The sequence below is a fragment of the Corythoichthys intestinalis genome, chromosome 2 (genome assembly GCF_030265065.1).
Source record: "Corythoichthys intestinalis isolate RoL2023-P3 chromosome 2, ASM3026506v1, whole genome shotgun sequence".
Lineage (NCBI taxonomy): Eukaryota > Metazoa > Chordata > Actinopteri > Syngnathiformes > Syngnathidae > Corythoichthys > Corythoichthys intestinalis.
Genome location: NC_080396.1, coordinates 63,543,610 through 63,565,793, shown reverse-complemented (window position 1 = coordinate 63,565,793; position 22,184 = coordinate 63,543,610). Strand labels below are relative to the sequence as shown.

Sequence of the window (22,184 nt, the reverse complement as noted above, 5' to 3'; positions counted from 1 at the left end):
ATTCGATAGCTGCAGCCCTAAAAACTATTAAATCTTTTTTTTTCTGTTGAATGTTTATCCTAACAAGTTGAACTAATATTATCAAGCTTCAAAACTGTTCGCTCAGCAAGTTTGGTTGTCAATGGGACATCAATATTACAAATTTTGACAAAAGATTTGGGAATTTTTTTGTCTTTTTGGGTCCAAAATGTTGATTGTAATTGGTCAGTGAATAAAACAACAGTTTGGACATGAAGGTCATGGTGTCCTGAAAAAAAGGGACCCAATGAGGCCATTGTGAACATTTTTTCTTTGAAATATAAAGGCAAAATCATTTTTTTAAATCGACACATTATTTTTACTGACCCCACCAGGCCAGTGTTTGGAGCATTCTGGTGGCCCTGACGGTTTTAAAAGTACGTCCAGGCCCCCGGGCCATTTATATTGTCGACCCCTGATTATTGCAGTCGTTTTCATTTTTTGGCATGGTCACCATTGTACCCTTTAAGAGGAGGTGTGAGGTTTTGGAGTGGTCTAGTTAAAGTCAAGATATGAAACCAAGTGAAATACTGTGGAATGACCTTGACAGGTCATCCATGCCGAGAACATTTTTAATAAAAACCTTCAAGTGTTGTGGAGTTAATAAAAAACTACAAGCAAGAGTGGGCCAAAAAACCTCCCAAAAAATGTGAAAGCCAAACAGTTCCAAACACTTTTAAGGTTAAATTTTATGTTTACTTGGTTTATTTCTCCTTCGTTATTAGCATTCGTTTGATGATCTCAAACATTTAAGAGGGGCAACAATGCAAGGAGCATAAATTGATCATCTACTTTTTCCACAGCACTGTATTTTAAAAGACTAAGGAAATCACATCAAATGCACATTGCACATACATATTGAGAAAACATCTGAAACGGCACCTAACGCACAAAATCCAAAGTAAAAGATAGCAGATAAACATTTTCTTAATATTTGAAGAGCTGTCCCTAATCATGATCTATTATTCTCATCAGAGCTAGACTCTCCATTTAATTAAGGTTGAAAATATGTGGGAATTGTTTATAAATCATTATGCAAACAGGCAGAAAAATACATAGATGTTGAGGAAAAAAACTGTTCTAATATGGTAGATTAAATAAAAATGCAAAGCACAAGTTTGAACTAGGAGAAAATTAATATTTTTTGTGGAAGTCAAAATCACCATACAAACATTAAGAGTGTCAGTCTGAGTGAAAACAAAAATATTAATATTAGGGCTGCAGCTATCAAATATTTTAGTAATCGAGTAATCGACTGAAAATTTTATCGATTAACCCTTGAGAGTCGAAGGACGCGCCGGCGCGTCCTCAGCGCACGTCGTCTTTGAAGCACCCTCGCGTTTTAATTACGTCACCCACATGCCGTTGGTTGGTCTCGTTATAAAGTGCGGAAGTTGCGGTTTACTCTCGTTGTTATTTGAAGTCAATCGACCAACTAAAACGTGAGATATTGTCATTTAAGTTTTATAGTTTTATTGTCCTCTCAAAAAAACATTAAAACGCTGCATGGATCATTTGTTTATGTCTATATTTCCATCATTTCTTGTCCTTTTTCAAAACGGAAGCTCCATGAAAAAAACACAAATCAAACGAACCCTTTCGAAGTCACAGTGGAAGCACAAAATGCGTTTTTTTTTTTTATAAATATAACTGCCGTGCGAGGTTCCACCGAACGAGAGGCAGGAGTGTTCTGACGCAGCGAGGGGCGAGCGACGGCCGTTTGAATCAAGCAAGCGGGCGAGCGACTTTGTGTGACTTTGAGGATGAACGGAAAACTAAATTTAGCGCAAGCAATTGTGCTTTTTGATCAACTTGAGGAAGAGGGTGGTCCAAATTCGTCATCATCGTCTTCTTCGGAAGAGTCCTCGATTGAAGATAGTGACGGATTTGAACACGTGGGTGACGCCATCGACGAGCAGAGGTAAGCCAACTCACTTTTTTTTTTTTTTTTAATGCTGTAAAAGTTTCTTTTGATATTGCAAGACAAAGTTCATTTTGATGCAATATAAGTGCGTGTTTGTGTATGTAATAATAAAATGTGCATATCAGATCAAAGTATAATTTGTGGTCTTCTTTCTATATGAAGATTAGGGATGTAGCACATATTCAGCTACGGTATTCTTTCTATTGTCATACATATAGATTTCCATTATTATTTATTGTTGTATATATTTTTATTTTATACTTTATTATTTTCATAAATACTGACTTTTGTTTCATGTACATTTATAGTGACAATGAAAGTAAAGTGAAATGAAAACGGAAGGGTGGAAAGAGGACTGACACCCCATGGAAGTGTGGGCTGTGATGTAGCCCTGTGTCTAATTCCAGGACGAAACTGCTTTTCGGAGTGGCATGCCTGAAAAAAATTTAACTTGTTTATTGTAAATATTTTTGAAAATACTTTTTTCCCCAATGTTATACAGGGATTCCCCTATATTCAACAGATTGTGGCGCACCGCCACACTAAAATGAAAGCCGCCACGCCTGGCAAATGAGATGTATTTTATTTATTTATTTAAATTAAAAAAAAAATTTAAGGCCGCTTCAAACTAGCGGCAGCCGAGTGGGAGGAGTTCAGCGGACACCTATTCATTGTATATTGTAGCCTAATGTTCGTAACTATGCAGGCCCCCCCTTAAGAGACGCAAGGGGAACGAGTAGGAAGAATGGGAGAACGAGCGAGATAGCGAGAGATAGCGGTCGCATGTCGTAGCAGCCCGCTGTTATTTTGTTATTGTTTTTCTTTATTATTGTTACCACAATAAAGTGGGTAAGCAAATACAGACTTCTCTCCTTCTTGCCCATATCCGGGGCATTACAATAATTTGGATCGGACTTTTCGGCGAAAGTGAGCGGTGGACTGCCGTCTTGGACGGAAAGCAAACTTTGACTAACTTGCGCTGAGAGACTGCGGAGAGGCGGGGCCCAAAATAAAGCCTTGCTCTATTTTCAGAGCGTTGGTCACAGTAAACGATTTATCAGTTCAAGCAGAGTAAAATGATACATATTCACGGTACAAGAACGTCCTTTCTGGTTCCATCGATTGGTAAGAAAAGGCTGTTTGTACGAGTGACGTGTGGGCGCTCCCGTCAGGGGGGACATTTCACGTGGAGTGGCTATTTTTCGGCACAACACCGGCGCGCCAACTTCAGACAATTACGGCTGACGAAACTTTGATATATGCGCCCCCCCACCCAAATTTCGCGAGCTCTGGGACACTCGAAAAATGACTCTCATACCTCTCCTTGCTAAGTTAATGGTACCTCGACGTGCCTTTGTATGGAAATTTTGTTTACGAACAACGGGGAAAAAACTATTCACCTTCTCACCGAATCAAGTAAAACTCTTTACACGGCTATTAGAATTCCCCCAGTGCTCTCAATGGGTCAGTTGACAGAAGGACTGTTATTGTTGTGGTAATGTAGTACTTATGAGGGTCAAATAAAAGGAAAAAGGAGGACTACGACGGTGGTCTGCTACCCGCGGCTCTCGGGCCGCATGCGGCTCTTTAGCGATGCTTCGGAGCTTTTTTTTTTTTTTTTTTTTTTTTTTAAATGGAAAAAGATGGGGGAGGGAAATATATTTTTTTGTTTTAATAGGATTTCTAGGAGGACAAACATGACACAAACATTCTTTCAATTCATTAATATTGTAATGAAGTTAAACTTGTGGTGGCATAGTACAACAGAGTAGTCACGTGGTGCGTCATTCTCTATAGGATCCACTGCAGGGAAAATAAACATTTAATCATGAAGGCTAATTACGTATTTCTAGCCAACTTAGTCATTTCTATAGTAGGCTAATATAGCTAGTATCGATAATTATAAGGCTTGTACAAGGCTTTTAATTTTTTGTGGCTCCAGACATACTGTATCAGTTTTTTTTTTTTGTTTTTTTGGGGGTCAAATACGGCTCTTTCAACAGTTTGGGTTGCCAACCCTGAGTCACTACGAGATGTCAGTCGTACTATTGCCACGAGAAAAAAAGTCGCATTAGTACATCGGGTAACGTAGCTGTAATCAGCTACGCATTTTACATACATGTACTGTAGCTGAGAGGTACAACATTAGCCTGGCTAATGAAATATTTCAAATATATCTTTGTTATGGTTCTTCTTGGGGGAAAAAATGAAGAAAAAAAAATTCGCTGTGGCACGACATGGTGAGGCTGTCCAACTCCGATGCAGCCCACCACCACAGCTTCAAAAAATCCTAGGGGAAACACTGTTATATATATATTTTTTTTCCCACAATCAGTCTTCTCAATTTGTGTATATAAATGTGTGTTCAAGAAGCTTGATTGTGTGTACATAGTTTTCATCAGGTGATGGGCCGCAATACCTAAACTCATAAAGAGATGGCCTCTAAACACTTTTTGTGTTAGATGGTATATTTTTTCACTGTTCTTCACTGTTTGGTCTGCTGTATATAACCTGTTTTGACTAGAGCATGTATAAATGCAAAAAACGCCTATGGCTATACCTGTTGTTTATGTTCAATTGTCAAATAAAAGACTATTTATTCTAATTTTTTTTGGTTGAATGTTCATCCTAACATGTTGAATAAATATTACAAAGTTTCAAAACGGTTCGTTACGCATGTTTGGTTGTCAATTGGACATCAATATTAAAAATTTTGACAAAACGATTTTGGAATTTTTGGTCTTTTTGGGCCCAAAATTATGATTTATAATTGGTCAGTGAAGGAAACAACAGTTTGGACATGAAGTTCAAGGTGTCACAAAAAAAGGGACCAAACCAGGCCATCGTAAACAATTCTGTCTTTGAAATATAAAGGCAACTTCAAAGGCATGCAAAATCAGACAAAATAGGCCCAGACCTTAAAGGGTTAATCGAGTAACCGGATAAAACTTCTTTTTTTTAGGTAAAGAGCAATTATAAATATGCATAAGAAAAAAAGACATTTAATCCAATACTGAACCATTTTCAGTCAATCAATGTCTTTATTTTCAATGTACATTGTTGAAAACAGCCAACAATTGCATCTAAGATGTGACTAGAAAAAAAATTCACTGCTTTCACTCAAAAAACTTCTAGATCTTATAAAAAACAACAACAACAACATATTTCTTACCTAAAAATGTAATTACGCTTTTGATAACACAAATCACTTGAAAGCTCCGTGTTTTTCCCACGTGTTTCAATTTAATTTCCATTTGTGTCAAGCTATTTTTAAGTTCTAGTTATGTTTTAAGTTAGTCTAAACTGTAAGTACTGATAGGATTTTGAGTTTTTGCAGTGTTCAAAATAAATGTATGATACCTGCTGTGTTGGAGCACATTAGGGACCAGTGCTACTTGGTGTTTTATTCAGCAATGACTACTGAGCTAAAACTGACAGTTAGCTTTATGTTTTAATTTTACACCCTCATCACTCTACAGCGCTGTGTTTTTACAGATTAAATAAAGCCTGTATGTGAGACACGTTTGCCATGCATCGACAGTTGTCATAATCAATAGAAACCTAGCCCTCCGAAGGGCTAACGTTACGTGAGCGAGTGACAGTAACGTTATATTCATTAGCCGTGAGAAGTCTACTGCTTAAAGATGGCGGCTGTTTACGAACGCTGCCCAGACGTGGCAGATTCTGTCATTTCGCATCTAGTCCTAAATGCATGCGATATCTATGACACGCATCGGACACAACCTGCTACCAAACTAGCATCATGCGGGCGTAGTTTTTAGCAACATCGGCGTAGTTTGTAGCAGCTGTCGGCTGTGGTAAGTTTAAAAAAAATTTTTTTAATTGCTTCTTCCTCTACGCACGTGACGTCAGCGCGTTGTCCTGCATTAAAAGTAGTCTGAGCAAAACGTGATGCTTTGAGCTGGCAAAATGAAACGATTCCTCGAGGTGAATAAAATTACTTGGATCAGTTTTTAAACTCGAGTTACTCGAGTTGCTCAAGTATTCGTTTCAGCTCTAATTAATATAACAATATTTTAAAACTGTTGTTTTTGACAGCCCTTTTCATTTTTGTCTCAGTCTTTTGGACAAAAATACTTATTAGTCTAAGTCATTTCAAAATTTTCGGCGACGCTTGCCATTCAGTTCAGTTTAAGTTCTGAAGCTAATAGGGGTTTCATTCAGCATCTGATGATCACTCAGCACAGACCTTTAAAACCTAAAGCAAAATTGCATATTCTCTCTTGCAAAGATAAGAAAACAAATCTTACATTGTTTCCAAGCACGCAAGATGGAGCGCAGCCTAGCTTGAGATACATCCTCAACTCCGGTGAAAAGGAAGAGTCACATCTCACATGAGTGACATGACCCAAACACTGCTATGATGCAAGCTGACGTACTCCACGTACAATATGAAAATGTCACACATTGTGAAAATATAACAGAAACAATGTTGCATTTTCGTCTTGTTGTCATCTCATCAGACGAAAACTGGCTTTCGTCTCGTAATGTGTGTATACAGTGGGGCAAATAAGTATTTAGTCAACCACCAGTTGTGCAAGTTCTCCTACTTGAAAAGATTAGAGGCCTGTAATCGTCAACATGAGTAAACCTTAACCATGAGAGACCGAATGTGGAAAAAAAAAACAGAAAATCACATTGTTTGATTTTCAAAGAATTTATTTCCAAATTAGAGTGGAAAATAAGTATTTGGTCACCTACAAACAAGCAAGATTTCTGGCTGTAAAAGACGTCTAACTTCTTCTAACGAGGTCTAACGAGGCTCCACTTGTTACCTGCATTAATGGCACCTGTTTTAACTCATTATCGTTATAAAAGACACCTGTCCACAACCTCAGCCAGTCACACTCCAAACTCCACTATGGCCAAGACCAAAAAGCTGTCGAAGGACACCAGAGACAAAATTGTAGACCTGCACCAGGCTGGGAAGACTGAATCTGCAATAGGTAAAACGCTTGGTGTAAATAAATCAACTGTGGGAGCAATTTTTAGAAAATGGAAGACATACAAGACCACTGATAATCTCCCTCAATCTGGGGCTACATTCAAGATCTCACCCCGTGCCGTCAAAATGATAACAAGAACGGTGAGCAAAAATCCCAGAACCACACAGGGGGACTTAGTGAATGACCTACAGAGAGCTGGGACCACAGTAATAAGTAACAAAATGCGCCGCCAGGGACTCAAATCCCGCACTGCCAAACGTCTCCCCCTGCTGAAGAAAGTACACGTCCAGGCTCGTCTGCGGTTCACTAGAGAGTTTTTGGATGATCCAGAAGAGGACTGGGAGAATGTGTTATGGTTAGATGAAACCAAAATAGAACTTTTTGTTAGAAACACAGGTTCTCGTGTTTGGAGGAGAAAGAATACTGAATTGCATCTGAAGAACACCGTACCCACTGTGAAGCATGGGGGTGGAAACATCATGCTTTGGGGCTGTTTTTCTGCAAAGGGACCAGGACGACTGAGCTGTGTAAAGGAAAGAATGAATGGGGCCATGTATCGAGACATTTTGAGTGAAAATCTTCCATCAGCAAGGGCATTGAAGATGAGACGTGGCTGGGTCTTTCAGCATGACAATGATCCCAAACACACAGCCAGGGCAACAAAGGAGTGGCTTCGTAAAAAGCATTTCAAGGTCCTGGAGTGGACTAGCCAGTCTCCAGATCTCAACCCCATAGAAAATCTGTGGAGGGAGTTGAAAGTCCGTGTTGCCCAACAACAGCCCCAAAACATCACTGGTCTAGAGGAGATCTGCATGGAGGAATGGGCCAAAATACCAGCAACAGTGTGTGAAAAGCTTGTAAAGAGTTACAGAAAACGTTTGGCCTCCGTTATTGCCAACAAAGGGTACATAACAAAGTATTGAGATGAACTTTTGGTATTGACCAAATACTTATTTTCCACCATGATTTGAAAATAAATTCTTCAAAATCAAACAATGTGATTTTCTGTTTTTTTTTTTCTCTCTCCACATTCTGTCTCTCATGGTTGAGGTTTACCCATGTTGGCAATTACAGGCCTCTCTAATCTTTTCAAGTAGGAAAACGTGCACAATTGGTCGTTGACTAAATACTTATTTGCCCCACTGTATGTCTCCAAAGCCACGTTTTTAGCTCGTAAACGTCACGTCATCATCACGAAAATAATTGTTTTTTTGAAGAAATATTTTCGTTATCGTCATTGTTGACAAAAACCACACTCGTTTAAAACCAATTTTGGTTAATGATCAAAATGATATTAAGCATGATTTTAGGTGATGTAATCAGTTATTTCGCTGTGCAACAAGCATTACTTGTAAGATATTTTCAGCACAGTAAATACATGTTTTATTATGGTGACAGTTTGATTCTTGAACAACTAAATTGAGATTTTAGCTAACCGAATAAATGGTGACGAATTTTAGATGTTCCATTGCAGTCACCACAAAAATATGATTACGACTATCTTGTAAGTGCTCGAGATACAAATAGCATACCTTGTCATCTTTGGGAAGCCAGGCTTGGGTTTGGCTATGGTATTGACTGTTGATTGAACATGCTGGTGGGTTAGAAGCATGCAGACTGCCAGTGAAACTGACTCAACGCCCAATTGTCCCCAACAAACAGGCCGAGCCTCTCTGTGCTCACAAGGATGAACGCTGCAGATGTTTATTCAGTTCACATCCGAGGAGGAGCTGAGATGAGGATGATGAGCCTGCAACAGAAATGTGGAGGTGGATTATGTAATATGGGAAGTTCCAATGCAGCGGAACATTTGGGAGATTCCTAGATATGTGTTTTACTTAGATCAGAGATATTTATATAAAATCCATTGTCCTTACAAAAAGAGTAACATCATATCACATGCAGCATTTACTTTTTAAGGAGGGTGTGTTCAAATGGGCCGTATTTAACGGGTGTATAGAAACAATTTACAAAAACTAGTTTAGACGCTTGAACAAAGCGAGCCTCACTTGAAACACTTAATAAATGGAAGTTAAATGTGACGGTGAAACATGCGTGCGTGAAGTGTCCAGTCACGTTATAAAGGAATAAAAACTCCACGGTTGACACGGGAGGCTAGAATGCTAGGCTAACCGCTAAGCTAGCAAGCGCGTCCACTTTGTAGTGTTGTCGTGACAGCTGTCAGGCGCACTAAACTCTTGCATATTCGCCACGACAATATGCAACAAAACTCACACTCAAAAGACAACACACCATTCATAAATAAGTCAAGAAAATTAATCATTAAAGGACATCAATGGTGGCGGTGTTTCTATCCACCTTTATCCCCGTCGGGCTTTCTGTTGGCGAAGTTTTGAAGTCTTCCCTTTACTGGCTCGCGGGAGAAATCAAGTTAGCTGATGAGCTAATGAATGCTTTTTGACGGATACAACGTTGACACAAACATAAAGAAACATTACCGCGCTCACTCGCGTATTGACGAGACGAGCGGCCGACGTGTGAACAAAGTGTGCGAGTTCAATTTGCGAACAAAGGGCAATAACGCATCAATTTCACTGCGCCTTGGGTTACGGAGGCTAAACAAGGCTAGCGGAGAGGCTAGCAAAGCAGAGCTAGCTGACTGAATTTACTTGATTTGGAGTGGCCCGACAAGAGCAAGAGTGGAGGCTGTCCCGCTGCCGGCTGAGACTTCTCCAAGACCTTCTTTTTGCCACTGGACTTCTAGGCCGTCTTGCTTGCAATTGTATTCCGATAACCATCGCGAGCCATGGAATCCAAAATTCCCAGTTGCCTTCTTTTTTGTTTGTTTTTTTTATTTGGATTCCCAGAAAAATAATAATGGAGTTTTCTGTCGCGCGTGCGCACTGCAAACTCTGGGAGTATTGTACCCAAAATGCAACGGGAGCTTTGTCACTTTCCAGGCGGACGTGCTTTCATGGTGGCCATATTAGTAGGGGCAAGATTTTTCCATAAATGGGGGAAATAATCGTAATTGAAGGATTCCGCCACAAATTTGTTTAAGTTTACTTTTATGGTCGTTGGATAAATAATGGACTGCGATTGATTGATTGATTGATTGATTGATTGATTGATTGATTGATTGATTGACTGACTGACTGACTGACTGACTGACTGACTGACTGACTGACTGACTGACTGACTGACTGACTGACTGACTGACTGACTGACTGACTGACTGACTGACTGACTAACGTGGGCAAAGTGTTATGTTGTATCTGTTTATTGTTCATACATTTAGGCTGGTGAAAATCACTGTAGTTCAAGATGAAGTCACTAAATTATGTCATCAAGTGAAAAAACTGAACACAAAGTAATTGATCATTTTTCTAAATGTGTAAATTGTGATATGTGAATGCGTTTGTTAGTAGCATATGTTGTTGCACCCTAGTTTTGTCATGGTTGTAATTTTCCCCTCCTGTATAGTGCTCTGGGAATTTGATCCGCAGGACAGTCGCCTGACTCAATCGCTGGAACAGAAGAGGAATATTAGAGGGTTTATTTTTCAGCCAGCAGCAGCAGCCACAGACAACAAGCATTGTTGTTGTCTGTCTTGCCTGTTATATTTTTATGCACCTTACAATTTTGCTCTTTATACTCCGTTTTCATTTATATTGGCTTTCAAAAGGGGACATGAGTCCTAATTTCTCAACATTAACATGTAAATGTGAACTGATGAGACATAAAACCCCTTGAAGTAATGTAAAAAGATGTCAATGTAGTGGAGGTGGGGAACACACCACAAATTTTGCTGCTAAAAGTCCGACCTACATCAGAGTTAGCATAACATTAAATTGTGTGAATTTGCTAACCTGCAAAACTCGAGTAGGAAGCTGCTTAGAGAGAAGTGTCCTTCTGTTTGTATTTTCTACTGTTAATGTTAATTAAACTGTGAACATTTGAAGTGAACTCTGCTGGAAACTATAGAACCAGAAAAATGTGAGCAAGAAACTGCTTAGAGAAAGACAGGAGCTGCATAAGCTCAATGTTGCTCACACAACACAACATGCACAAAACAATCATAATTAACCGTGTACATTTTGGGGGGGGTTGGGTTGCAGTGAGCTACCCAAACTAGCATTGTGATCGACTGATCGATCGTGATCAACGTAATGAGCACCCTTGATTTAGAATATCAATTATTTTGGTTCATATTTTTTGAAGAATGTAGCCCTGACCCCCATTCACCCAATCTGTTTGGTCTTATTAATGTCCCATCCCGAGCAAAAAGTGTACATGCTGTTATATTGTCCCTACCAATGTTGAAACCAAGCTTATGCCTTTGGTCCAACTCATTTGAAATACAAGGGGTTGGTGCTGTCAGTGGCATTGAATTGACTTCATTTTAATAATGTACTTAAAATCCCTTAAATAGCTTCAAAATGCCCTCAGACCAGTTATCAAGGCAACTATAATAAAACAATGAAAAGTTCACCACAGTTAATATTCATTCTGACTTAAAAATGCTAATAATAATGGATGAATACATTTTCAACCATTGTGAAAAAAACAGACTTATAAGTTTCATCCATTTTCTATATTGCGCAATAAGGACACAGGTGATTTGGAGCTTGTGCCAGCTGACCTGATGCAAATGTTTGTTAGTTTCGGATGAAAAAGAATACTAAAAAGGTGAATGGGCCAAGTGACGAAGATGGAGAGGGAGTGAAGGTATCTAATTTCTCCTCACTGTCAGACAGACCATGGTCTGAGGTCCCCAGCTGTCCCAAACTGTCATCTTGACACATGAGTGCTCAGTTTGGCATTTACATAAACACTCAAACACCTTCAAATTCAGCCAGCTACTCGCATGCCAACCTGGGGAATCATGCTGGAAATTATCTAACAGGACTGTAATCATAAAGACCGGCCAGTATTATCAATATCCAAGTGATTGGTCAGTTGGTTTAGTGGAGTCAACTTTACGGAATCCCCACCCCACAAAGCACTGTAGTTATTGGCAGTGGCGGCAGCTGAAGGACTTATTCTAGCACAATCGTTCTGCGGTGGCTTCACTAAAAAGGTATGTATGTCCCAGATTGTTTTACAGTATACTATAATAATATATAAGTCAACACAGTTTTGTACATAGTGGCCTAAGTATGCTTGTAGTTTCATAAAGATGTTACAAAATTGAATTACTAGCCGACTATACTACAAACTAAAAACAGTACAACAACAAGACACCTTTTGCCACTTGTATTTGCTTTGATCACAAAACACCCTTTTTAGCTGTGACGCAATTCAATTTCAGTAGCCGAGAATAGTTTAGCGGATATATGTCTAATAGATCATCTGCATGTACAAATGAATCATCTATTGCTTTTGTCTTATCAGGTGACATAGAATGCTTTGATATGTGCCCATAGGTAAATTTTTTGATGTAATTAAAATGGTTACAATAAGTTAATGTAGCAGTAATTAATCTCCCAATTGTGCAATATTTAATTTTTATTAAGGAACTGTATATTTAATGGACAATGAAAGATGTTTATTTTTGTAAGCCAAGCAGTTTAACCCTAATCATTTACAATCAGTAATTTAAGAAAAATATCAGTGTATAAATAACCGAATATAATACTATGAACATAAAAAAAATCAAATTGGCTACTTCTATCACAACACAACACTACTAATAGTAATAATAAGTATGAGTAACATGTAAGTTTGTATATCTCCTATCATTGTAGGTAGTGCAAGAACACAATGGACCAGTGAGTATACTAGCAGGAATTTGTTTGCTTGGATTTCAATTGGGATAATTTGCGTGTCCTTGTTTGCTTGGCTCCTATTGTGGTGTCTTGGAATACACAAGAATAACATTTTGAATGAATTTTGTTTAAATATACTGCTAACACAACTCCCTGATCATATAAGAAGTTGTACAGTAGAACTACCCTTTGTGATGTAGGTAATCCAACAATTAAAACAAAATATGGAAATGATTCTGCAATTTGATGTAGTTTCGAGGCTTTTCAGTAACAAATACATTTGGAAAAAGCTTGTTTTTTGATTATCATGATTCAACTAATGCAAATCTTTGTATTAGAATATCCCTTAAATGTTAAACATACAGAGTTTTGTCTCATCTACCAGTGAAGACGACAAAAACTCAGTGGATATCCATGACAACCCCCCGGCTCCTGACAACGTTGTGAGGGAGGACGGAGACACAGTGAGTGACGGCTGTGCCGCGCAAACGAGATCAACTGGGGAGCCTGCTCAAAAATAGTAACGTAGGCTGGTGTCAACTAGAAAAAAGTACCTGTAACAGTATAGTGCCCCTTTTCAAAGACCTTTTCCAAGAGGACGTTCTGTGGGTGAATAATTTCTTTATAAATATTATAACCTACATTGGTGAGCTATTTTATCTTGTGTGGTCTCCAGGTATACTTTATATATGAAGAAGAAGTAGAGGTGGAAGAGAAGGAACCTGAACCTCCACCACCTGTCATTCGTGTCAATGACAAGCCCCACAAGTTCAAGGACCACTACTGCAAGAAGCCCAAGTTCTGTGACGTCTGTGCTCGGATGATAGTCTGTACGGAATGGAAAAATAATAACAACTTTTGGCTTTTTCTTACCTAAAGCTCCGGTGCCTCTCTGACACATTTTGCTGATCTTACAGTGAACAACAAGTTTGCCCTGAGGTGTAAAAACTGCAAAACCAACATACACCATTCATGTCAGTCCTATGTTGAGTTCCAGAAGTGCTTTGGCAAAATAGTGAGTCCCTCTTGTTCTGTTTCTTCATATGTAAGGCACTAAGTTTTGCATGGGGACAGTAAAATTCTAAGATAAATTAAAATACACTCAATGACTCAATCTTTAATATTAGTTGAGATTCAACTTTAGATTGAGATTCAACTGTACGCATCATTAATAAGGAACGTAAATTTCTTTAGTCCGTTTACTCGAGTACAATTATTAAATTACACCGTTTGTCTCTATAGCCACCTGGCTTCAGACGGGCCTACAGTTCCCCTCTGTATAGCAGTGACCAACCAGATCCAAGTGGGTCTCCTCTTTATATTACAGTGATCCCTCGCTACTTTGCGCTTCAAACTTTGCGCCCTCAGTTCATCTTGGATTTTTTATTTTTTTCAGTTAAAATATAAATAAATACAGTATTTTATTTAAAAATGTTATTGTATGCATGTACAAATAGTTGTTTTCTTTTATATACGGTATATCTCTTTTATATCATAATTATTACATTTGCAGAACCTAAAAACCATTTATAAAAATATACATTTACATTTAAGGTTTTTTTTTGTTTGTTTGTTTTGTTTTGCTTTTATTACTATTCTTTGGTGGCAAAAAAGGGAGAAAACATGTCTTATATGTATCTCTTTCCAATGCTGTTAAATCTGAATATATACACTGAACACAAACACACACACACACACACACACACACACAAAAAATAAGCGCCGCCTCTACTTCCCCATTAACCACGAAAGACGAGAGATCACTGTAAATATTTTTTTTTCTCATTGTAATTTTGAGAATACAAAATGATACAAATGTGCTCTGTCCCCACCCAGACAATCCAAATCGGAATGACCCTGTCTTTGACACTCTACGGGTGGGCGTCATCATGGCGAATAAAGAGCGCAAAAAGAATGAAAATGACAAGAAAAATGTAAGGGAGCGGTTTTCATTAACGTGAAATGTATTCATTTTAATCACCATTTTTTGATTTATAATTTAAAAATGGTAATACAAAATAAAATCCCTACACTCTCCAAGATGCTGGTGATGATGGAAGAAGAGGAAGATGAGAATCAGCAGCCCAAAGAAAATGAGGATGGAGGAGAAGGTATTTTTATAAAAATTCCCCAGTTGAAGTAATAAGCAGATGCACTTTTATACAGTACATGGAACACAGCATGACATGTGTGTTGGTGTCTGGTGGTTTTCAGGAAAGCCTGAGGAAAAGAAGGAGAAAGGAGGAGAAAAAACAGATGATAAGGTAAGCTCAGAACACATTATAAGAAGCTTACCGTATTTATATTTGTATTTGGTTGTTTTTGGTGTTCACCTGTTTGCATTGCACACAACATTGTCATTTGGGTTGGGCATCGAGCATCGATGGGACCTGGTTCTAACACTCTGGTTTTCCCGGAACCGTTCTAATTTTTAAATTTCGATTCCATGTTTTGATGCCCTGACCGCCGAGCGGAATAAAAATGCTGTCGAAAACCACGAAGAAGCCACAATAAGCAGGTGTTTGTGCATTGCAACTTCATTACAACCATGGAGACGATGTGGCGGCGCTCAAAAGTTTGGCTGGACTTTACAATAACAAAAAAATTACCAGTCAGCTAAGTGCAACATTTGGAACACAACTATATCATGCAAAGGTGGCTGCACGACCAATTATGCATAACCAGCTTCATGGAATACAAGTGTTAAGTGCATAGCTAGCTGAGTGCAACGCAGTTGATACGCTGCGCTGTCAGCACCAGGTAAGTAAAACAATACATTACGTCTGTCTTCTGCTGTCCCAGCAACCAGACCCTGGATCGAGCAGTAGATGATGGATGGATGAAATAGTATGAGAGTAAATCGTATTATTATGTCGGGCTATGGTCGATATCACATGTATATAGAAATAGATGTGAAATGACGGACTCTGCGGCGTTAGAACATGTAGAGAGAACTAGATGCGAAAAGACGGACTCGCTGGCGTTTGTAAACAGCCACCATCTTAAAGCAGTAGACGCCTCCGTTAAAATCAACAGTATTAAAAGGATTTTTGTTTTGGAATCTGTTGTGTTGCTTATTTAAAAAGAAGCAGCCATATGAAGCATACGATTACTTTTTTTAATGAACTCGTAGCAGTGAAAACATAGCATCACTGTCATTACCCGATCATGACGGGCGTATCGATTGTGACGGTTGCTACTGCACATGCACAGATCGACGCTATTTTCTCCCGAGTGATGACGGGAGATATAGACATACGTATATGTGATAGATTCAACTGTCATTACCCGATCGATGACAACAATCACATCACAAAGCATCCTAGCCAGACGCTCTCATCCCTTCTTCTCAGCATTATACGTACACACTCCTACAGCGCCACTCACTAGCCTAACTGGTATTGTCAAAACATAAACGTTGCATGTGTCTGTAAACACAACAGAATCGGTTTTACAAATAAGGAAACCTTATTATTTTGCCTCATCTACATCAAATTGTAATCAATAGAATAATTTATACTAATGCTTTGTCATAGCTCCCAGCTAAGGTACATGTGTGGCAAAAGAATGTAAGTAAATGTTTTCTCCGTGAGCTTTTGAAAAATAAACATCTTCATGAAAGTGCACTCCAGTGGAAAGAAACTTCAAGTCACACATTCAAGTTCAAAGACTGATATTTATATACAAGTTAAAAAATAACCCTGTGAGAAGTTCATATAATTCATAAATTTTATAATAATTGTATTAATAATAAATAATAATAAATAATGATAATACATTTTAAATTCATAATAATAATAATTATAAATTTTAAATTCATATTCATTAAAGAAATCGAGAAGTTAAGACATTAATATAAACAAATACATTTTTAAACCATAGATTTTTTGACCCTGCCTTTTTTTTTGTTTTGTTTTTTGACCCTGCCTTTTAAAAGAATCGGAATCGAGAATCGTTCGGAACCAGAATCAAAACATGGAACCGGAATCGGAATTGTTCAATTTCAAACAATGCCCAACCCTAATTGTCATGTCCTAGCAAGCCATTGCATTCCCAGACCATACATAGTTTTAAGTTATCTTGATTCATTTATTACAAAGTCCAAAGTTTAAGTTTAAAAAATAACATCATTAACCCATTGGCTGCCAGTGAAGGAAATGGGTTTCCATCATTGTCAATGATAGCCAATAAGTTAACTAGTTGGTAGTGGACATAAAAATCTCTTGCATCTATGCTCTTTTATTAACAGCAAAAAGGAACCTTCTCCCAGTCGCACTATTACTTGGCTCTCTACCGCTTCAAGGCCATAGAGAAGGATGATCTGGACTTTCAGTAAGTATGATAAACATGAACAAAAAAGAACAAATATCAACTTGTATGCAGAACAAGGAGACTTATATATTTTTGTCATGTCAGTCCTGGTGATCGCATTACAGTCCTCGATGACTCCAATGAAGAGTGGTGGAGGGTAAGATCATTTACCTCCGTATCTTTATTACAGGTATATGGTCAGGTGCAGAGGCAGTGTCTGTCATTCTGGATTGCACTTAAAGCAAGGAGTGTTTCCCCACACCACTTCAAAGAAAAAAAACCCATAGTAATGCCTTGTGAACAATGATGCCCCCCAGCATTGTGTTGAGTAATCATCCTACTTAGTTTTTACTTTCTACCATCACTGTCCCTTATTAATCACTGGACGCGTACTCGGCACTGATACAATTAACACCAGAACTAGAAAAAACACTTTACAAGCATGAATGTATGGTGAACAAATAAACAGTTGCTGAAAATGAATTAATTAGGATGTGATGAAGACACATAGCATCTATGATTACTATTTAGTCTTGCAGTTATCCGCAATTCCCCGATCACAGAATTTACTGCTGATTTCAAGGTCTTCTGCAGAAATCAAAACATTCTGAGGAATACAGGGCGAGATGCAAAATATTACATTTTTCGTGTGGGTTTCATCACAGCCACAGGATGTCGCGGTTAAATAGCACCCACAACATACAGAAAAGAAACTGCATTTAATTACAGTGGTACCTCTACATATGAATTTAATTCATTTACCTGGCTATTTTAGTTGTCAAATATGTTCGTGTGTCATTGCACTGTCTAGCTGCAAGGATTTGCATTATTACACACGGGTGCTTTTATTTCCAATACAAAAACTCCAACACACACTGTAGGTGAAATAAAACCCTGTCTTTGTAGTAGCCCAGTAGTATGTAAACTATCCAGCATGTGTATGTACTGCCATTGTGCACGTGCGAGCATGACAAATTTGGACCAAAACAGCTGTTTTTGGATGGGAAAAACTTTAAAAGATCCGCTGTACCCAGTGCTGTGAGGTGGAGCCATACGTGGTGTTTGCCCAGTGTACCTTCTAAGCTAAAACACTGCTAGTCAGCTGTGATAAGCTCCAGATAACCCATAAGCTTTTGAAAACCAACTGCAGAAAATAAGTGACCCTGAAATGTGATCTCATTTTTCCAGGGAAAGATGGGAGAGAAGAGTGGCTATTTCCCCACCAACTATCTCATAAAGGTGCGGGCATCAGAGAGGGTTTATAAGGTGACACGGTCTTTTGTCGGGAACAGAGAGATGGGACAAATCACACTGAAGAAAGACCAAGTAAAAAAACACAACTTTAACATTCTTCACGTGTAGTTGTGTGTTCCCAACAAGAAAGTATGTTCAAAGTACAGTATGCGTTCAAACCAGGCTGTCTTTTTGTCACTATGGCTTTTTCAGATTGTGGTGAAGAAAGGAGATGAGAAAGGTGGCTACTTGAAGGTCAGCACTGGACGCAAGCTTGGCTATTTCCCCTTTAATCTACTGCAGGAGATCACTGTGATATAAGAACACAATATATATCCAAACACCTCTTTGTTAAAATGTCATTCAAAGCAAAAGAGATCACAGGTGTTATTTATACAACTAAAATTTAAAAAAACAACAAATCCACCCATTTTTGACACTCCTACCTAAACTACATACAGACACCGCAATCTTTAATCTGACTCACTCAACACACACTTCCTGCAAAAGACTGAAACAGTTTTAATGTGCCACATGGGAGTTTGGTACATTCCCTTTCCCAATTCCTATACTATTTATTGAATATCTTGATCAATTCTTTTAATCACCCCCTCCTATTTGTTTTTTTAAACTGAATTATAATATATTTATCAATTTATCTTATTGAATCATGGATTTTGGTAATAATGTGTCTAATGAAATGTTACAATTTAAATAAAACAATTAATTTCTACTTTTTTTTTTTAAAAATTGTGGTTGGATAATTATAATGACATGTTGAAATAATGAAAATAATACTAAAAATAGAATGTAATGGTGTTCTTTAATGAAACAGTAATAAAAATAGAACGTATTGGTATTCATTACTTAAAAAAAAAAAAAAAAAAAAAAAAAAAAAGCCTGTTTTAAATCGTTTAAATATGATACCTGTTTTAATGTTTTAAACAAATGTTAGATAAGAAAAGTAGGCAATTTTACCATATAATTTGCATGTGTTTGAAAGTGTGTCATAAATAATTCATTTAAAGAATGAAAAAAACGCTTTCACTGTTTAAGATTTTATACGCAATTTCTTTTCTGATCTGGGAAATGCGTCAAAATGACTGAGAAAGCTATTTTTTTGCTGTCATTTGTTCTAGATGTAATGCATGGGCCTTTTTATTTTATTTTTATCATTTTATTTTATTAAAATTACATAAAATAACATGTATTTTATTTAATTTGATTAAATAAATAAGTTAACAACTCATGAAGTGTCTGCTGTATAACTCTTGATGAAATAAAATGTAATCAGGACAAAAACAGCAACAATCGACTATCTTTGAACACATACTGATTTTCTTTATTTTCAAAATATAGTACTGTATATCATCACGCTCCCTTTTCTTTGATAAAAGTAGAGCTGCGCTTTAAAACAAAGGCAAATGAATAGAATGACATACATACTTACATACTTAACTAAAACAGTACATAACTTATAAAAGGATAGAAATGTTAAGATCCGTGTTGTTAATAACGGCGTTAGAATATAACGGCGTTACTAACGGTGTTATTTTTTTCAGTAGTGAGTAATCTAATGAATTACTTTTCTCATCTTGGCAACGGCGTTTCCGTTACTGAGGAAGTAAAGGCGTGCGTTACTACGTTGGTTGAAAAAAGCGAGAAAGGTCAGAGACATGGACTCAAGGAGACGAGAGAGCAGAGCTTGAATGGGGAGGAGGGAAGGGAGTTGTGACGCCGTTGCAAACGCGATGCTAGGTGGCTCCAATAATACCTGACTATAGCCGATAGCCTACAAACTAAGCCCACATGATGCTTCGGTAGATATCACATATATACAGAACTAGATGCAAATGACAGACACGGCGGCATTATCAACCAGTATAATAAAGAACTAGATGTGTTAGTAAACAGGCGCCATATTAAAGCAGTAGACTTCTCAAGAAGGCTCTGTTGTAGAAAACTTTCCTAGCGAACTTAAGTAACTTTTTATCTAAAATATTTGTAAATCGGCAAAACTTAACTTAAATCTATCTTTAAATGATGAAACAGTTTTAAAACTTGTCGAAAATAGACAGAAGGGAACTAATGCAATAACGGGAGCAATTTTAACAACTTTAACGGTTGATTCACAACATTAAATGACTTCCACACATAGCAAAGGTTACTATCTAGTTATCGCAATATCCCCAATACCCCTGTGTCTAGTTAAATTTAGGGTAAAGAATTGGGCTGGGGCCAATTGTCCCAAAAGCCCTTTAAACTTCACATTGTGTGACCTGTTTTTTTTTTTTGAGGGGGAAAAAAAAAAAATTGTCACCAGTTACTTTGCCAAGTAACTAATTACTCTTACATTCAGGTAACTGAGTTACTAACGCAATTACTTCTTGGGAGAAGTAATTTGTAACTGTAATTAAGTTATTTTTTAAAGTAAGATTAACAACACTGGTTAAGATATTTTATTAACATCTTGACACAACATTCATTCATTCATCTTCCATCGCACTTATCCTCACGAGGGTCACTAGAGTGCTGGAACCGATCCCAGCTAACTATTGGTCGTTGGTGGTGTACATTCTGAATGGGTTGAACTTGCCAGCAAATCATCTTCACACAACAGTTGCAACCAATTTGAAACATTTTTGGCATACAGTGGCATCAAGGGCGTAGGTTTGGTCTCAACATTGGTAGGGACAATATAAGAGTTTAACTTGCATGTACACTTTTTACTGGGGCCGGGGCATTTAATGAGATCAAACAGATTGGGTGAACGGGGGTCAGGGCTACATTTCTCATGAATATGAACCTAATAATTGGCTTAATGATCAATAAAAATAAATCTGTGTTGATTTGTACTAACTTTCATGTATATTGGTTTAGGTGATGCACTTCTCGATTCAAACCTTTTCAAAAACTACTGAAGAAACATTTTGAAAACTTCCAAAATAAATGAATTTAATTATCAAATTTAAATTGTAATATTTGAAAATAAATTATATTAACGTACACAATACATGCAAACTTGTTAATATTCTCTTATCTCTTAACTATCCAGGAATGCAAAAGATAAACAAGACCACTCAACATTGTTTAAATAATTAAATATAACTGAACAAAACTTCTTATTCAGGGTATAACAAAAATTAATAAAAAATGGAGCCTTCCTTAGGGTAAAACACGACTCTTTTTGTCCACATGCACAGCTAAACGCATCAAAAATTGAAAACTTTTTTACCTCGACTATTATTAATGTATGATTAGCTGAAAAAAAATCTGTATAGACTTCAAATAATATTTTTTAAATGAATAATGTAGAAAAAAAAATAAGTACATTTTAAATAAGTGCAAGTCATCAGCCAATCAAACGTGCGTTTGAGGGGAAAATATGGACCGGCACATTCAGCAAGTGACAAGGGGTAAATCTACATAATGAAAATAATTTACTTAATTATGGTAGGGTCAATTCTATCCTTACAACATATGGGAAGAAAATCAAAATTACCTATATAACTGAACTCATTATATAATGCAAATAAGGTTGCTTAAAAGTTGGTGGGGACAATTTTAGCATCCTGAAAAGTAAGTAGGTAGAAAAAGGTAGTGTTATATCCTTACCATCCCTATGCAAACCTACGCCCATGAGTGGCACGTGGGCCTCCTGGGTATGTCCAGAGTTTTCATGCTACCCTACATAGATATGCTTTTCTGTTTATTGTGTGTACAATACATGTAATACCAAAAACAATACTTCAATAAAAAAACAAAAAACAATCATGATGTTGAATGCTTGTTTCATTATTTATTTAATGTCCACAGTGTTTGTTTCTACGCACATGACACACATACATAATTTAATTATCTTTAAAATCAAATTTATTAATATAAAACATATGTAATTTTTTAAAAAATATACGTATTTTATAAACATTACTACTACATATCAGTATGAACATACAATTATCCACATATGGCTGATGAACGTAAAACATTTCCTAGCATTTA

General features: G+C 37.3%; 2 protein-coding genes across 4 annotated transcripts in view; one reads left to right on the top strand and one right to left on the bottom strand.

The window, feature by feature from the left end:
* mbd6 (methyl-CpG binding domain protein 6) overlaps positions 1 to 9,783 on the bottom strand; it is a 30,988-nt gene extending 21,205 nt beyond the window's left edge. The window contains exons 1-2 of one of the 3 annotated variants that reach the window (XM_057828054.1): positions 9,540 to 9,783; positions 8,442 to 8,659 (exon numbers count right to left, since the gene is read on the bottom strand). The gene's annotated coding sequence lies outside the window, so the exon portion shown is untranslated. Of the gene's footprint in view, positions 1 to 8,441; positions 8,660 to 9,228; positions 9,484 to 9,539 lie in introns of those variants that run through there. The other 2 variants (XM_057828070.1, XM_057828062.1) reach the window with 2 other exon arrangements.
* A 1,941-nt stretch (positions 9,784 to 11,724) lies between these two features.
* LOC130911783 (SH3 and cysteine-rich domain-containing protein 3-like) lies at positions 11,725 to 21,873 on the top strand. The gene is made up of 13 exons (XM_057829309.1): positions 11,725 to 11,950; positions 12,618 to 12,641; positions 13,024 to 13,102; positions 13,315 to 13,468; positions 13,556 to 13,653; positions 13,881 to 13,941; positions 14,475 to 14,572; positions 14,680 to 14,749; positions 14,853 to 14,902; positions 16,888 to 16,970; positions 17,055 to 17,106; positions 18,138 to 18,275; positions 18,396 to 21,873. The coding sequence occupies exons 2-13, from the start codon at positions 12,634 to 12,636 to the stop codon at positions 18,501 to 18,503; spliced, it is 999 nt and encodes a 332-aa protein (XP_057685292.1). The 5' UTR covers positions 11,725 to 11,950; positions 12,618 to 12,633; the 3' UTR covers positions 18,504 to 21,873.
* Positions 21,874 to 22,184: the final 311 nt, after the last annotated feature.